The sequence below is a fragment of the Hevea brasiliensis genome, chromosome 5 (assembly GCF_030052815.1).
Source record: "Hevea brasiliensis isolate MT/VB/25A 57/8 chromosome 5, ASM3005281v1, whole genome shotgun sequence".
Classification (NCBI taxonomy): domain Eukaryota; kingdom Viridiplantae; phylum Streptophyta; class Magnoliopsida; order Malpighiales; family Euphorbiaceae; genus Hevea; species Hevea brasiliensis.
This window is the reverse complement of record NC_079497.1, coordinates 111437532-111455618: the sequence shown is the minus strand read 5'-3', so window position 1 is coordinate 111455618 and position 18087 is coordinate 111437532. Positions and strand designations below refer to the sequence as shown.

General features: G+C 24.6%; 2 protein-coding genes across 2 annotated transcripts; one reads left to right on the top strand and one right to left on the bottom strand.

Moving 5' to 3' along the window:
* Positions 1-5028: 5028 nt before the first annotated feature.
* On the top strand, positions 5029-6066 carry LOC110649672 (zinc finger A20 and AN1 domain-containing stress-associated protein 4). The gene is made up of 2 exons (XM_021804342.2): positions 5029-5209; positions 5308-6066. Exon 2 carries the CDS (start codon positions 5349-5351, stop codon positions 5820-5822), a length of 474 nt encoding a protein of 157 aa, XP_021660034.2. The 5' UTR covers positions 5029-5209; positions 5308-5348; the 3' UTR covers positions 5823-6066.
* Positions 6067-9469: 3403 nt separating this feature from the next.
* LOC110653265 (purple acid phosphatase 22) lies at positions 9470-14756 on the bottom strand. Its single transcript, XM_058147428.1, has 5 exons — positions 14248-14756; positions 13850-14141; positions 10908-11476; positions 10715-10803; positions 9470-9797 (listed from the first exon to the last, which is right to left on the bottom strand). Exons 1-5 carry the CDS (start codon positions 14410-14412, stop codon positions 9569-9571), a joined length of 1344 nt encoding a protein of 447 aa, XP_058003411.1. The 5' UTR covers positions 14413-14756; the 3' UTR covers positions 9470-9568.
* Between the last annotated feature and the right edge of the window lie 3331 nt (positions 14757-18087).

Here is an 18087-nt window from a genome sequence, read left to right as displayed (position 1 = left end):
ATTCCAACACACCAACCATGTATACTACTTCATATAAGCTAGAATTCATGATCAATTTAATCAAAACACATCAAAACCCTAAAGTCCCCGAGCTGGCCAAAAATCCATCTTCAAGATTCATGCATAATTTTTTTGATTTCTTAAGCTAAATCCCCATATCTAAGCTTAATTCAACACATACATAACTAATTAAGCTAAAAGAGTAACTTACCTCTAATGGAGCTTTTCCAAACTTCTAGTTCTTTAAGTTTCCCCCAATTTCCTTGCTTTCAATCTTCTATTTTAGGTCCAATTAGAGGTTTTCTAATGATTAATTATGGAGTTTATGGGAAGAATTTAAGGAATTTAGAGCTTGGTTGCTTGAAAATGGAGGGAGCATAGAGAGAGAGGGAGCCAGCCACACTTAGGTAGAAGATGAAGTGATTTTTTTGTTTTTAATTTCTTTTGTCTCTTATATAATTATCCCAAAATTAATTTATTTAAATTAAAATTATAATTATTTTAATTTTAACAATTTCATTAATTCCCTTCATGTCCCAAATTAATTTTCCATACACATCTTTATATTTTCAATTCTATTTCAATATTTTAATCTCACTCATTTTAGTGGACATTTAGGTCAAAAGTCATTCTTAAAATGAATTGATCAAAATGCCCCTATCGAGTTATAGTCCATATTTTTTCGCAATACCCAATGAGTCCTTAGATTTTGATTCCCTTATTGGCACTTTTTCTCTTTTCATTTCTATGATTTTTACATTCCCAATAATTTCTAAATAATTCATTCATTAAGGTCTCCATAGGGTCTCACGTAAATTTAAGGTAGCAACTGAACTTATAGTTGCTTCCCGTGTAAGTCACTCATTACTGGGACTTAGACTCATTTAATCTATCGGTGCGCCATTTCTTTTATTTTTATCCTACCTCATTTGGTTTTTATTGATTTTATTCTCAACTTTTCTATGTGATTTAGATATAGTTCCAGACATTCTAGCTGTCCGAACAGATATTGATCACCGAAACAGTAGAATGTACGAAACTATTTAGTACAAGGGTGTTACAATTTATGTACTCTTTTAATACTATTAAATCTTTTTAAATTTTTTATATTATTTTTTATGAGTTTAATTAATTTTTACAAAAATATAATACGTTAATTTATATTTTTTTTTCTCTATTTGTAATTAATGAGATATTTTTTATTTTTATAAAAAAATAATTTTTATGAAGTAAAATAATAATAATTTTTAGAGAGATTATTATATGCTTTTACAGCACATATGCCTCTCCTAGTACATGAGACTCAATTATTTATAAATTCAAAAAATAATTGTAATTATATGTATATAAAAGCACTATTTTTTTAATATTTTGGTGCATGCTAGAATTTTTCTAAATTTTAACTTTACCATATTTATATATATCTAAAAGTGACTTTTTTCTAAAGCAATTTTATTTTTGTTTTTATTTTATTATTCACTCTATAGTTCTCATATGTCTTTAAATCTATTTTCTTTTGATTATTTATTGATTAATTAATTTTATATCTTCAAAAGTTTCAATATTTAATCCCTTTTTCTGCCTTAATTTGTGAAATAACCTAATATAAATTCCAAGGTGAAAACTATAATAATAATAATAATAATAATAATAATAATAATAATAATAATAATAAGATACTACATTTGCACTTTTTATATTTATTTATATTGTATATTATAAAATTCTATTTTACATGAATCAAAATATAATTATTTTCCTTAATATTTGAAAATTTTAACTTAAAAAAAAAAAGAAACACAATCCCACAATTGGGTACATAAAAAGAAGAAAAGTGAATGCCCCAAGTCTTTTTTTTTTTTTTTTTCTCAACCATAAAATTAAATTTCAGATACATTCCACATTTCCAGTTGGCTGTCCAGAACCCAACTTGGATCTTGTAAAGCAAGTGACAATGACAACAAATTTTATTCAATCTTATCAATCATTATCCATCTCACCATTCTGGAAATGTTTCACCAAAGCCTCATGAAAAAAAAATCCCAACAATATATATATATATATATATTTGTGCAAATCCTTTCCTTTTCATTGTGTAAATAATTAGATTTTTGTAACTATAACACATGTATTTTAAGATGATATATATATATATATATATATATATATATATGAAGATGATTTGCAAATGGAATTTCAATTTTCCAAATATTAGATTATTAATGTAATTTTTTATATTATAAGATAATCATGCACTTTTAACCATTATATTGAGTTTAATTTTTTGACTTAGACTGCTCATACTAAGACAAACGGATTCAAATAAAAGAAAAAAAAATAAATACAAGAATTTATATATTTTATGAGAAATAATTTATATATGAAAAATATTTTTATGAAAATGTTTATAACAAAATAATAATTTTATTTATTAATTATTTTTAAGCTTAAAAATTAATTAAATTAATTTTTGTAAAATTAATTAAATTAATTTTATTTTATTAATTTAATTAATTTATTATTTAAGATAATTAATAAAAGAATTAATGATAAGAAAGTTGACAGCAGTTTATAGCGGTTTCAAACAGCTCTAAGGAATGGACAGGTGACTACAAGTAACCACACAACATGATAGAATGTATTTCAGAGTTTTCTGAGAGTTTTTCAAATACCTATACGGCAATTTGTAATAGTTTCAAGCAATTTCAAAAAGTTGGCAGGTAACTGCAAGTAATGGCAAAACGTGACAGAGTGTATTTCAAAATCTTTCAGGAGTCTTCCAAATATTTGTAGGCAGAATTATAAATATCAGATACTATGCAACGTGAAAACCTCCAACCACTCAATCAATCAATCAAACAACAATAGACTTTAGCAGACTATTTATTTTTAATTTTACATGTCTTTTTTATTTTTTAAATTTGAAATTATTTTTCAAGTCTTGTACTTAAATTCTATAAATTAAATATAATTTTCAGTTACATTAATTGTTAAGTTTAAATGAGATTTTAATGAAATTACGTTCAATCTAGTCAAGTTCCCATAACCATTTGAGAGAAGACAGAAAAGCGAGCAGTTGATATACTCAATATCTAGCACACCAACAATTCTTAAGCTGTTAGCTAGCCAAATTATTTTCTAATGAAACATAATTTTTCTTTTAAATGTTTTCATAGTTGAATAGAGAAGTTTATCCTTAAACTTTACCAAAAAAAACTTTTATGACACTCTAAACTTTTAAAACGTCAAATGACACACATCAATTCCTATAAACCTCTCATAACATATCTCAACTCTTGTAAAAGTATAATTAAGATACCTTTCGAATTCAATTGCTCTGACATGATAATTTTCTAACTAGGATTCGAAAGATATTTTAATTATACTTTTACAAGAGTTGAGATATGTTATACGATATTTATAAGAGTTGAGGTATGTCTTGAGATATTTTAAAAATTTAAAGTGCCATGAGGCTTTTTTGATCAAGTTTAGGTGTAAAATAGTGTATTTGACCTATTTTATTTAATTATCAAAATTTAGAAAATAATTTTCTTTAATTAGAAAAATATTATTATCCTTAAAAATGTCTTTCTTTTAATTAAAAAAATATTATTTTTTCTTAAAAATAATTTAATTTTTCCTCCAACCAATAAAATATTTTTCAATGACAATTTTTTAAGTGTCCAAACATTAAAAAATACCAATAAAATATTTTTCAATGAAAATTTTTTAAGTGTCCAAACATTAAAAAATACCAAAAAAATATTTTTCAAAAAATATTTTTTTACAAAACAAATGAAACCTAAGTTAATTAATAATGATATAGGATTTCATTTTAATAGAGAATATTTTTAATTTATTTATCATAAATGCACAAAAGTAATACAGAGAAGTGCATATTTAATATTGTTGGGTGGGATACTTGATTTTGATGCACAGAAGTTTACCCGATAACATTTATGATAAAAAATATTAAAAAAGAAAAATAATAATTGTATGATCATATTTAGAATTTAAATTATAATTGGTAAAACAAAAATAATCACTTATTAATTCAGCAAATTTTTAAGATTATTAATATAATAGTATTATTTAATTAACAATTACACTATGTTTAAAAAAAATAATAAAAAAAAAATAAAAAGAGAAAATAATGATAAGAGGAAGTGTTGGGTGTGAAAAATTATATATATAATATATGTGTGGGTGGAAAGTTATTTTATGAATAATAAAATTATAATTTTATATTTAATTTTTTAAAAAATAAACACAAATTTAAGAAAATATTTATAATTTCAAATATTTTTTTTTATTTTTCTCTCAATTTAAAGTGAAAATGAAAATAAAACCTAAAATTTATATTCACATAATTCTCCTTCTTTTCTTATTTTTTTTATCTCCCAAACAATAAATGAAAAGAATATATAGTATTCCATTATTTTTTAAAATTTTTTTATTAAATTGGATGTGGCATTGTTTTATTGGGTGAAGAGAGATAAAAATTGACCCGAAATTGCGAGTACAGCTAAGCAAAAACAATGAACCATAACAAAACCCACTTAATAAAACCACCACGTACACCACCAACAGCAGACACCACACCGACACACGCTCTCATTTTTTTTTTAATTAATTAATAAATATAAATATTATAAAATCAATCTCATATAAATTTTTTAATTATTATATTAAATATTTATATTTAATTTCATTTATTTATTATGTACATTTTCGTTAATTTTATAAAAATTTTAATAAAAGCATTTAATTATTAATTATAAAATTCATTTATTTATTAATTAGTTACCGCTTTAGGTCGCGTTTCATTTCATTTGCAGAGCTAACAGGGCAACAACTGGGGCCGATAGGCTGCAATTCCATTTTGGTCTTTTTCTTTTCCAACCTCTCTTTCAGTTTCAGACATTTTCCTTCTAATTATTAAATCAAGAACCCTTAATTATTATATTAATTAACTATAACTAATAATTAATAATGATTATCATCGTTTGTCCCTTTTCGCCGCTCCTTTCTCTTATTGTTTCTGTTTGTTTTTTCTAATTTCTTTTGTTTCTTTCTCATTTAATATTCCTTTCTCTGGCTCTTTTCTATCTGATAATTCTTCCTCGCTAAGATTCTCCCTCCTTGTCCTTTTCTCTTCTTATCTATTGCCCGTCTCAGAATTCTCTCTATGCTTCTTCAATACCTTATGGTACGTATCTGTGTCTCGATTTTCTATTTCTGCTCTGTTTGGTTACTCGGAAAACAGTTTTCTTATCATATCTCTGTCGTTTTCAACTGGTTACACAGGTTGAAAGCAATCGAAATTGAGATCTGCAAAAGTTTGTAATATGGCGGAGGAGCACAGATGCAAAGCGCCGGAAGGTCACCGTCTCTGCGCCAATAACTGTGGGTTTTTCGGGAGTTCCGCCACGATGAACCTCTGCTCCAAATGTTACAGTGACTATTGTCTCAAGGAACGACAACAACAACAAGAAGCTTCCGTTAAAGCCTCACTCTACGTTTCATCTTCGTTGCCTTCTGTCCCCGTCGGCGATTCTCAGCCTTCCCCGGCGATCGCCTTACCAGAGGTACGGAGTCCTGCGACGGAGGTGCCGGCAGCGGTTGAGCAGCCGAGTCGGTGCTTCACGTGCAGGAAGCGGGTCGGCTTGAGCGGATTTAAATGCCGGTGCGGGATTACGTTCTGTGGGACACATAGGTACCCGGAGCAGCACGGCTGCACCTTCGATTTCAAGAAGGTCGGAAGAGAGCAGATCGCGAGGACCAATCCTCTCGTCGTAGCTGAGAAGCTCGACAAGATTTAGTCTGGACCGGTGGATCTTATGAACCGGGGAAAAAAACGACAAAAGGATGATCGGCCTTGAATCAGATGAAAAACCACCACCGTCATCACAACCGTGAATCACGCAGCTGTTCTGGCATATGTCTACGAAGTTAGAAAATCTTTTCTCTATATTCCTTCTTAATATTATTATAAAATTATATTCTCAAAAAAATAATTTGTGAAAATATTAAAAAAGAAAAAAAAAGATTTGGAGTTGATTTTCAGAGGCGCGTAGATTATTGGTGTGCCCAAGTTGTGGTTTGTGGTTTTGAATTATGAGTGTGAATTACAGCCAATCAAAGGATATGCCATCTTTGGAGCTTTTACGGAGCTTTCTGAGTTTTTCTTGCGGGAAAAATTTTACTTTCCAAGATTTGTCAATGTGTTGATCGTGATCATGATTCATGCCCCATGCCTAAAAATGGAATTATTGACAATGAAATTTTAAATTTAAATATTAATTGTGGCTGAAAAAAATTATAGACTTGAGACTTTAAAGATTGAAAATAGAGTTGAAGAAATTTACACTACATATTTGAAGCCCAATTGTCAGTTGGGAATTTTTATATGGCTGACCTACTAGAGCTAAGGAAAATAATCTAAAAAGTAACAGTGCTTCAGTTAAGAGGTAAGAGTCTGAGCTTGTTGGGTAATATACATCGAGCTTCATAGTTATTTTATTTTGGTTATTTAATTTTAATTTATTAAAATAAAATTTATTAATTTTAATTTTTTTAAAATTTATAATAGCAATTTTCGGTTATATTTTTTAAAATTATTATTTAATCAAGATAAAATTGTATATTATTATTTATTGTTTATCTTTTTAATTTTTATATAAAAATTAAAATATTAACAAAATATCATATATTAACAAACTATTATATTAAAATTTATTATTATTGTTTTCAGCCTATTAAAAATTAAATTTTAATTAATAATAAATATATAATTAATAATTTTATTAATAACTTTACTTAAAATAAATTAATTTTATTTATAATAATTATTAATTATTTTAATTATAAAAATATAAAAAATGTGTGTAAAAAAATAATTTTATTCTTTTTAATTTAAAAAGTATTATCAATAGTCAATAAATTTTTTAAACAAAATTAAAAGGATGATTGATGCAATTTATCGAGCTTTGGTAACATAAAGAGTAGTAATGGCAGAGATGGGTTTGAGGCGGCAATAATTACACAGAGAAGACAGCATTTTTACTTAAATATTATGCACTTAATTATAAATTGAGTTTATTAAAAAAATTGTGTCAAATTAAATAAAATTTAAAAAGAAAGAGGATTTGGAAACTAAAAATGCATTAGGCCTTAAACGACGCAATTTGATGTAAGCAATTCTACGTAGAATGCCAGGGAAATTAAAGTTGACACACAAATGAAAGTGGCTTTTCTAAATGTGGAAAAGTAAAATACCCAAACATTTTTTTTTTTTAATAACTGAATTGATCTATATAATTAATTTTTAATAATTTATCATTCCACATACAAAAAATACATGAAATCTTAGTGTTAACATATAACTAGTCATTTACTCACGCATTGTATTATTGGTGTATTTTTTATTTTATTTTAATAATATAATTTAATATTTATTTTATATTTTTAAAATTATATTAAAATTTTGTTAATATTTAATATTGTAATTATTAGCTCACCACTGAATAATAAATGACCTGAATAGAAATAGATATTTTCATGGATAATTATACTTTTATTAGGTAGGTAAATACATTTTTTTAATATAACACTAATAATTATTAAGTTAAACATTATATAATATTAATAATTAAATTTATAATTAAAATTGATAAGTTAAAATGATACTTTAAACTCAATCAGCTATTATCTACTAAAATTAGTTTTAAAATGAAGTTTTAAATGTTTTATATTTTTAAATTTAAAATATTTTATATTTTCAAATAAAATTTATTTTTTATAATTATGTTAAGGGTTAATTAATAGTGGAGACACTTGTGAAATTTTAATTTTGGATCTTTAGCTTTTAGATATATGTGTTTATAATAAAAAAATATATAAATTTAAAATAATTGTACTTTTAAAATGAAATTCTAAATATTTTAAATTTTAAAATTTAAAATATTTTATATTTTCAAATAATTTTTTTAAATTATGTTAAGAGATAATTAATAGTGGAAACACTTGTCAAATTTTGATTTTGGATCCTCAGCTGTCAAATATATATATATATATATATATATATATATATATATATATATATATATATATATATATATATATATATATATATATATATAATAAAAAAATATAAGTTTAAAATGAAATTTTAAACTCAATTAGACATTATCTATTAAATAAAATTATTAATTTTTTAATTATATCAACTTGATGGTTGAACAAATTGGACAAAATAAGAACACTATTAACAAGAAAAAAAAAAAAAAGTGAAACCAACAATGTCCCATTATAATTTGGAATATATATCTCACCATAATCTTTCTATGTAGAAAAATCAATTGAAAAATTGTTTATATTTTAAAGAGTTCACTGTGATTAATCATTAATTGAAGCTATAATAGGAACTTATTTCCCCCTCTGTGTAAAAATCTAAATATAAACTGATGATTGCAAAAAAATGATAAAATAAATGTCACATATAATTTTTTATGAGATTACTTAAATAAAAAAATAAATTAAAATAGAATTTCAAATTTAGATATACTTTATCTAATATTTTAAATTTAAATATTTTATGTAATTATAAGTAATAGAAATATTTTAAATTATCTTTTTATTTAACTACTCTCATAAAAAGATTTTATATATATTAAAATAAAGATAAGTTAAAATAGAATTTTAAATTTAGTTATGCTTTATCTAATATTTTAAATTTAAATATTTTATATAATTAATATTTAAAAAAATATTTCTAAATGATTAGATGTATAGACCAACTATCTAATCATTTTATTTAAATTCTAAATATTTTATATTTTAAAATTTTTATACATTAATAAAATAAAAAAGATAAATTAAAATTTTATACATTAATAAAATAAAGAAGATAAATTAAAATAAAAATTTTAAATAATTTAAATTTTGTAAAATTTGTCAAAGAAGATAAACTAAAATGAAATATTAAATATTACCAAATTTTTAAAATTCTATATACTAATAAAATAAAGAAGATAAATTAAAATGAAAATTTAAATATTTTAAAATTTATAAATCCTAAATATTTTATATTTTTAAATAAAATTATTATGCATTTTTTTTTATTTTCATTAGCACATTATAAGATTCTGTTATATGATAAAATTTTTAATTAATTATAATTTTATTTTAAGTGATGATGAATAAATAAGTTATTAGTAGATTTTTTTAAAAATAAATTAATACAGTAATAAAATAGAAATAAAATAGGAAAAAAAAATATCATGTCATGACAATTTTTGAAATATCATTAGTAAAATTTATAGACTCTAAATATAAGAAATGTTTTTAAAATTATTTTTAAAATTTTATGAATAATTTCATATATATATATATATATATATATATATATATATATATATATATATATATATATATATATATATATATATATATCACGAACACCACGAAATTGTACTGGACCATTATTCTCTTCAACATACAGCGTTTAGCATTAAGATTACAGAATTATTAGAACCAGAAAAGTTATAATTTAATAAAATCAGCTTAATTAGAGTTCATCATTGGCAGACGAGGATGGTTCTTGTCCCTCTACAATTCCCCGGCATGCATTAGAAGTGCCTAAACTATCCAACCAGACCTCATCGGCTTCAACCGAGTCAGAATCATTGTTGCGCTGCCATGACCAGTGTGCACGCTTTTCATCCAATATCCTCAATCTTCCATGCCCGAAGCTTGGCTCCCGATATAACGACAGAGAAGATGGAGGATTCTTAAACCTGCATTTCACACCAAATACAATATCATCATCATCGTCATTATCATCATATCACAGAACATATGTGCAACTAACACCACAGTCAACAGGCCAAGCCCACCTATACAATGACCTTGCCCTTTACAAGAGACAGAGTCACATCCTAACCACTTTCTATTTATAGTAGTAGTTATGAAAATTAGTAATTACAGTCCTTAAATTTATATAGATATTATTAAAGGTTTAGTATCTGAATTTGACTTATATTATAATTAGATTTATGTATTTTTCAAATTAAATAATTTAGTCTCTTACTTATATTTTCATCAAAATCAGAAATTCTTTCATCTAAAATTGCTATTAATTTAAGTAAAAAGATAATTATACCCTTTATTCAATTAAAGAAAATTTAGTATTTAATCTATAGGTTTTAAATGATATTACAATTTGATTTCTATATTATGGAAATTGAACGATTTAATCTATTTATTTGATAATTACTAAAATTATTAGAACTTTTTTTCTTATTAATTTTGTTCTTATTAAAATTTTTTCTTAATTTTTTTTTTATAAAATGTAAAGAATTAATTTATTTGATAACAATTAATTTTAATTGAAAGGGTATATAAGTGATGGATAAAATTATTCAATTTTAAAAATATAAGTATAAATCGTAATACCAATCAAACCCCAAAAGCTAAATAGTAAATTTTTATAATTAAATAAATAATATATTTATCTTTTCACTTAAACTAACGGTAATATTAAATGGAGTGATATTTAATTTTAAAGGAAGTTTAGAAATTAAATTATTTAATTTCTAAAATATAGAAATCAAATTATAATATCGATTAAAAATCAAGTACCAAAAAGTAAATTTTCCTATTATTGATTAATATCTAAGACTAGTATATATAAATAATAGAATTAAAAACTTACGTTAATGCAAGACCCTCGCGATTCCCTCCATCACCTATGGTTATGTACACCGGGCCACATGGATCAGCTTTGTTGTTATAAATTCTAGTCTGAAAATCACACACAGAAAATAAAATAAATAAATAAATAAAAACGAAAACATTCGGATGGTCGTGATCATCAAAACCCAAAAAAAAAAGAAAAAAAAACTCACGAATCTTTCATAAGCATGAACATGGCCAGCAAACACCACATCAACTCTAGCTTCATACAAAAGATCTTCCATAGCTTTCCTCATGCTTTCTCCTTCTCCTTGATGAGCAGTATTAGTATTATACCAAGGAGCATGCAACAACACAATCACCCATGGAGTCTTCTTTCTATCAATTCTACCTAAATCACCCACGAGCCACTTGTACTGATCTGAATCAGACTCAAAATCTGTATAAGACCCTAGCATTATCACATGAGCACCAGCAACTTCGAAAGAGTAATACAAGTTGGAGGTGGAGCCGCTCTCCTCATATGGCATTAGCCACCGTGCATTGTATGCCTTGAACCCTTCTTGGTATATGATCGGAAATATCTCAATCTCGTGGTTCCCTTCTGTCACCATCCATGGCCGTTGGCTGGCATATGGCTCAACCAGGCGGCCGAATGAGTCCCAGAGAGGTTGCTGGCTATCTGCGTAAGATAAATCCCCTGGTAGCAAAAATACGTCGTAATCTCGACTGCCTACGTGTTCTAGTGTTGATTTAGTCCATTCTGTTTGCCCTAGATCACCTGAAAATAAGAATAATATCAAATAATAAATTCTATAAATCATAGAGTCGTTGATTAAGTTTAACTTAGGCTCTATTTGATAATATTAGCCATTTTAATAACTATTAGCTATTCTAGCCGTTATTAGCTATTATCTGTTATTAGTTAGTGGTTAGCAGTTTATATAGTGATTTAAAGTATAATTATTTAATAAAAATAAATATTCGATTAGATAGTTATATCATCTTATTGATCTGATCAAAATGTTTTTTTCAATTTTTAAAAATAGGAGTAACTTTTTATAAATTGTTCCCTCAACCTTTAAACATTATAAATACTATACTATCGAACAGTCTTAATAAGAAATGTGGTGACTTAGAGCTATGCACGATTCTCAGGGATTCCGAACCGAAACGAAGAACCATACCGGACCGAAACAAAGAACCATACAAAACTAATAGGAACTGTATCGAATTGAAGTTATTTTGATACTTTAGTTCGATTCTAGTTTTTCTCTAATAACCAAACTAGAACCAAACCAAATCGTATTGAACCGAGAACCAAATTTATACATATGTTTTTCTATATTTTTTAGATATATTATATACTTTTAATATATATATATATATATATATATATGAACTAAATATAACATAATATTCTATTTTATTTCTCTATCTTTTCTTAATAATTTTAGTTATAAATCATTAAATTACCTTATAATTCTTAATTATAAATATAATATTATACTATATATATATATTAATTCATAATTATATTTATATCTTACAGTTAAATAATACATAATTAATAAACAGTTAAAATGTATATTATATAATATACTTATACTACTATATTATATAATATATTTAAACCTAAAATACATATGCACTTTATAATTAAGGATTATATAATTTAAAAAAAGCTAAATGATGTATTATATGATATATTATATATTAATAATCCAATTCAAAACTTAAATGCTAATTTAAATAAAATTTTTTTAATTATCTAAAATTATTTTAAGAATAGAGAATCAAACAGAAACCATATCGGACCGAAGAATAAAGAATCGCACCGAATCAGAATTGAAACAATAAAAAACTGAATTGGAATCATACGAAAGTTTAAGTTCGATTTCTATTTCAGTTTCAAGGCAAACTCCGAACTGAACCGGAACCACTCATCTAGTAACATGATTTTAATAATATGGCCCATAAAGATTTCAAGGACCAATGATAATTAAAACAAGTTATTTAATCATTAAAATTAATAAAACTTTAAAATTATGATGGTACAAACTATCAATTTTTTATGTTTTATTATATTTATAGCAAAAATTAAAATTATGGTAAAGAAAATAATTTTATAAATTAATTTTGAATATTTACAGAAATACATAAAATTATAATAATTTTTTTAAAAAAATCAGAAGATAAACCACAAGAAAATGAAAAACCTAAATACAAATGCAAAATTATTTATTTTATTCTCAAATTTCATAATTAAATTTAATTTTTTTTATCATTTACCTTTTTTCTTTTTTATTTTGCTCAACTCTTTTGTTTTCTTTTTCCATGAATTTTGATTAAAAAAATAAATGAAATACAATTAATTTTATTTTGTCATTTTTTTATAAGTATAAAGAGGACAAAAACTAAAATTTTTCTTGATCCTTTTACTTAAGTTAAAATTTAGAGGTGGCAACAATTAAATTTTAAGGGGATATATTAAATTTTAAGAGGTGAAATTTCTAAATTTAATAATTTTAAAGTAATAATTAAAAAAAAAAGGAAAATTGATCCAAAGGTTAACTATGTGCCTAAAAGAAGAAGGCCGGTAGGTTGCCTTTTGATTTGAAACCTGAACTAATTAATTTAATAGTCAACTTCTGTGATCTAAAACTCTGAATATTTACTTGACATCTAAAATGAGAAAACGACCATTATATTTAAACCTTAAACTTATTTATTACTTTTTAATTTTTTTTTACATATTATTATTATTTAAACAGAAAATTAATTTGAAAGTGATTGATTCATAAAATATATGAAACATAGTGCTAAAGTTCTAAAATTTAGTCTAATAATTTTTTAATTTCAAAAGATTATATTATGCTATTTATTCAGCCTTTTTTCATCTTAAATTGAACCCTGAAAAAAAAAAAAAGTTGCAAATTTGCAGAGGCCTCCAGCCTCTGCTTGCCTGATGTCTGCTAAAAGCAAATGAACAAAAGAAAAAGATATAGAACACTAGTTGTAGACGCCAAGAATTCCAAATTATTACTGTACACTTTTCTTTCTTCGCCTTTGTTGGGCTGTTGCTTAAACTTAAAGCACCAATTAGAAATAAACAGCTAAATAATTGATGAGCAACTAATGATTAAACACTTACCGACCACAGCAAATTCAATGGGGAAAGCAGAAGGAGGGGTTCTGAAGGAGAATTCAGGGCCATATCCTCCACATCTGTAGTAATAAGTTGTGGCTGCCTCCAATGGTCCAATCTTTACATGGTGTATCTTCCCTGAGCTATAGAAGAAATAATGATACGAAGTGTGCTCTCCTGTCGCCACTGCATTGTATTTCCCCGGTTGCTTTCCATATTCTACTCTTGAATCTACATGTTTATCCTCTGTAATCCATGTTACTCTCATATGATCTCTACCCGCCAGCGAAATATGCACCTGAGAATCATACAAATCACTTACATAATTAATGCTACAAGAAAATCCATCTGTTCCTGAGATTCAAACCCCTTAAATATTGAAAGAGAAAGAGAAAGAAATTAACCTGTTGAGGTTCTGATTTAGAACCGTTGTGATGGGTGAAGATGACTCTGCGAGCAGAAGGTCGAGAGTAGACATTTTTTGAGCTGGCATGAGAAAGGAAGGGAAACTGAGGGAAGAAGGAGGTGGCTAGGAGAAGAGAGAGCCCAAATGGCAATAATTTCTCCATGTTGTTGCTGTTGTGTGATGGGAGGAAACATGCGCGATGAGCTTTATAGCAAATAAAAATGGGGTTGAGCAAATGAGAGATTTGAAGAAATTGTATAAAATATAATTAGATGGAGATAGCAATGGCGTCAAGCAAGTCAATTGGAATATTTCGGATATGCTTAATTGATTAATTTAATAGGAAGTTGGAATCCTCTCTCCAAGCAGCTTCTTCTACTTAATATAGGTAGGCTTCTTAATTTCTGGCTATCAGGCTTGTCTGGTCGAAATCTCCATCCTCCATCCTCCATCCATGGCCACAAAAAAATCTTATCTCAGACTTACCTTGGCCAAAAGATTCACCAATGGGGATGGAAAATGTGTCCAATTTCAATTTGTCCTGTACCAAAAGTTTTCTTCTAATTTCGTATACATCTAAAGCCACGCACAGGAAAAAAGAGCAAATAAATTACGTACGAATATAATGTGGAATTAATGAAAGTTAAATATTTATATTTTAATTTTTTAAAAGCTCATTTTTCTTAATTTATAATTTGAAAGTAAAAAATGGAATATGAACATTTTAAAAAAATTACATCCATTAATCATTATTTAAAAAATTTAATAAATAAAATTAATTAATCTCATCTTACTTTCTATGTTATATCCTTTTATTACTGGTAATTTTTAACAATTGTCTTGAACTTAAATAGTTGTAATACTTTAATTTTTCAATTTAAAATTATAATATAAAATTCTTTCAACTTTTAAATTTTACACAATAAAATTCCTCTACCCTCTAATCACCGGTTTTCTAGTTAGACGTTGAGTTGGATGTTCCAGCGTAATGCTTAATCATCATTTCTCTTTTCTCTCTCAAGCCACGTGTAAATCGAATCTTTCTACTCTCTGTGAAAAAAAATAATTTTTCATGTGCAGAGTGAATAATTTGACACTTTGCATAAGAAAAAAAAAAGAAAAATGTTGACTAAGTGCCACGCGAGATCTGTTAATATCAGCATCTAGCTTAAAAATCAGAAATTAAAAGTCAGATAAATTTTACTATGTAAAATTTGAAATTTGAGAGAGTTTTATGTTATATTTTAAAGTTGAAGAACTATAATATTATAATCATATAGGTTTAGAAACAGTTGTTAAAATTTATCAATTTTATTACATTTATTAACTTTCTATTTCATTATTTACCAAGTTTAATCCGGTTCTATTAATTACAAAATAAATAAATAATATACATTAATTTTTCATTTCATAATAAATATATATATATAATTCATTTAAAGTATCTAAAAATTATGATTTGTTTGGATATAATACCATGAGAAAAGGGTAAATAATAAAAAAATAAAAATAAATAAAAAAGATAATACGATGATATATTTTTATTTAATTAACATAATTTACAAAACTATCTTAAACACTGATTAAATATAGATATTTACTGTTAGGTGTGTTATAAATTTTTTATATATACTATTTTTCAGAGAAAAAAAAAAAATATATATATATAATAATTTGAATCCACCAAGTAATTTCGCAAACTTCAGTTTAACTTAGATCGGTGAACAAGAGCTAAGCCATTGGCCAATTTAAACTGCCTCGCTAATCATTGGGAGATGGACCTAATTTCTAGATTTTTATTAATTTTTATTCAGACTGATACGGAGGGAATCAAATCATATTAATTAGTCAAATTACTTCAGATTCCTCATGGCTTTTCACACGTCATTATCTCCAATTTATCACTAAAATTAATTAATTAAAAATATCATGCCAGCAAGTCACCATTGGAATATCCTTGGAATATTGTAGCTTAATTAGTAATAAGATTAATTGTCTTTGATTCTTAAAATTATAATTTAAGCAATATACTCCCCAAATTTAATAAATTCAAATTTCAATTAATTCATATACCCTAAAAACAAGTCTCTTTATGATAAAACTGTCCTATCTTTTGCCCTTTCGCATTACAATTCACATGTATGTGTATGTATATATATAATAATAATAAAGATCACAGTTTTTTTTTTTAATAATGTAAAAAATTAAGAATTCAAAGTATGATATAATTAATTTTTCTTTAAAAATTATGAAAATATTATAAATAAAAAGAAAGCCATATGCACGTGTCTTACTTTAATTAGATTAAGGATAGATACTAATCATAATTAATTTGATTAGTCATTATCCTTTAAATAATCAAGCTATATTGAATAGACTTCTTCTAATTATTTATATTTATCAATAGTTGAATTGTTGAACAGCAATGAAATAGATCATTTATATAAAAAAAAATTAAATAAATTCTCATACATTCATAAAATAATTTTTTAAGAAAAATTTAAAATTTATTTTATTAGTTTTGCTCTATATTATACTTTAATTCTTGAATTTTGATAAATTAATTATTTGGTTATTAAATTTTATACCATAGTCTATTTTAAAATATATAACAATTTAATCTCTATAGTTTTAATATTTATAATAATTTTTAAAATAATTAAATTGCATGAATTAAAGTATTATATCATGCAAAATTTAAGAAGTAAATAATTAAATTTAAAAAATTCAAGAACTAAAATATTAATATAATATAATGTAATATTTAAGTACTAAATAATTAATTTTTTAAAATTTAATAATAAAAATATAATATAGGATAAAAACTAAAGATTAAATTATAAAATTTTCATTTTTATAAATTAAAAGAACTGAAAATTTTCAATTCAAAAGAATTAATTAAAAATAAATTATTGTAAAATTTATATTCTGAGCAGAAGATTAAATTTTAATTTTAAATTAATTAAAATTAATTATAAAAATTCCTTTTCATCTTTCAATTATATTAAACACTAACTCGGCGTCGATATTTTCAGTTAGCTGTAGAAACACGTCTGCTTCATTGCTTGGCCAGCGAAGAGTTATGAAAACTGGGCTTTGAGTTTCCGTTAAGGAATTCTTCAGAAATTATAAAGGTTGACTTAATTTAAAAAAAAAAAAAAAATTTAATTACAAAAAATTAATTTAATTAGATCGCTTATTTGGCACTGCCACCTCCCAACATTAAAAATTACATACCAAATTAATTTTTTATTTAAATAATAGTCAATACTATTAGCATAATTACAGTAATTAGCATAATTATAGGAGATTTGTGTAGTATAATTACAGCAATTAACATGATTATAGGAGATTTGTGTAACATGTTAGAAGAAAGAATACAAGTAATAATTATGTTACATAAATCTCCTATAATTATATTAATTACTGTAATTACGCTAACAAATGTGTAAGAATTTTAATCTTAAGTCACTTTCTTTTACCTTTTTATTTTCCCCTTCCAATTCTCATTCTTCTTATGGATGGAAGGAAAAAAAAATATATTTTAGACATTATTTTTAAAAAAAATATGCTTACTTATTTTGGTAGACTTATCAAAGGGCTGATTCAATTAGTTTTGGTTCAAATTACAGGGAGATTGGAATTAAATTATGAAAAATTTATAATTTAGCCTTTAATTTTTTACTCTATATTATACTTTAATTTTTAAATTTTAAGAAATTGATTATTTAATCTCTTAGTTTTACATTATATCACATTTTAATATTTAAATTTTAAGAAATTAATTATTTAGTATTTGAATTTTATAGTATGTTACACTTTAAACCTTATAATTTTA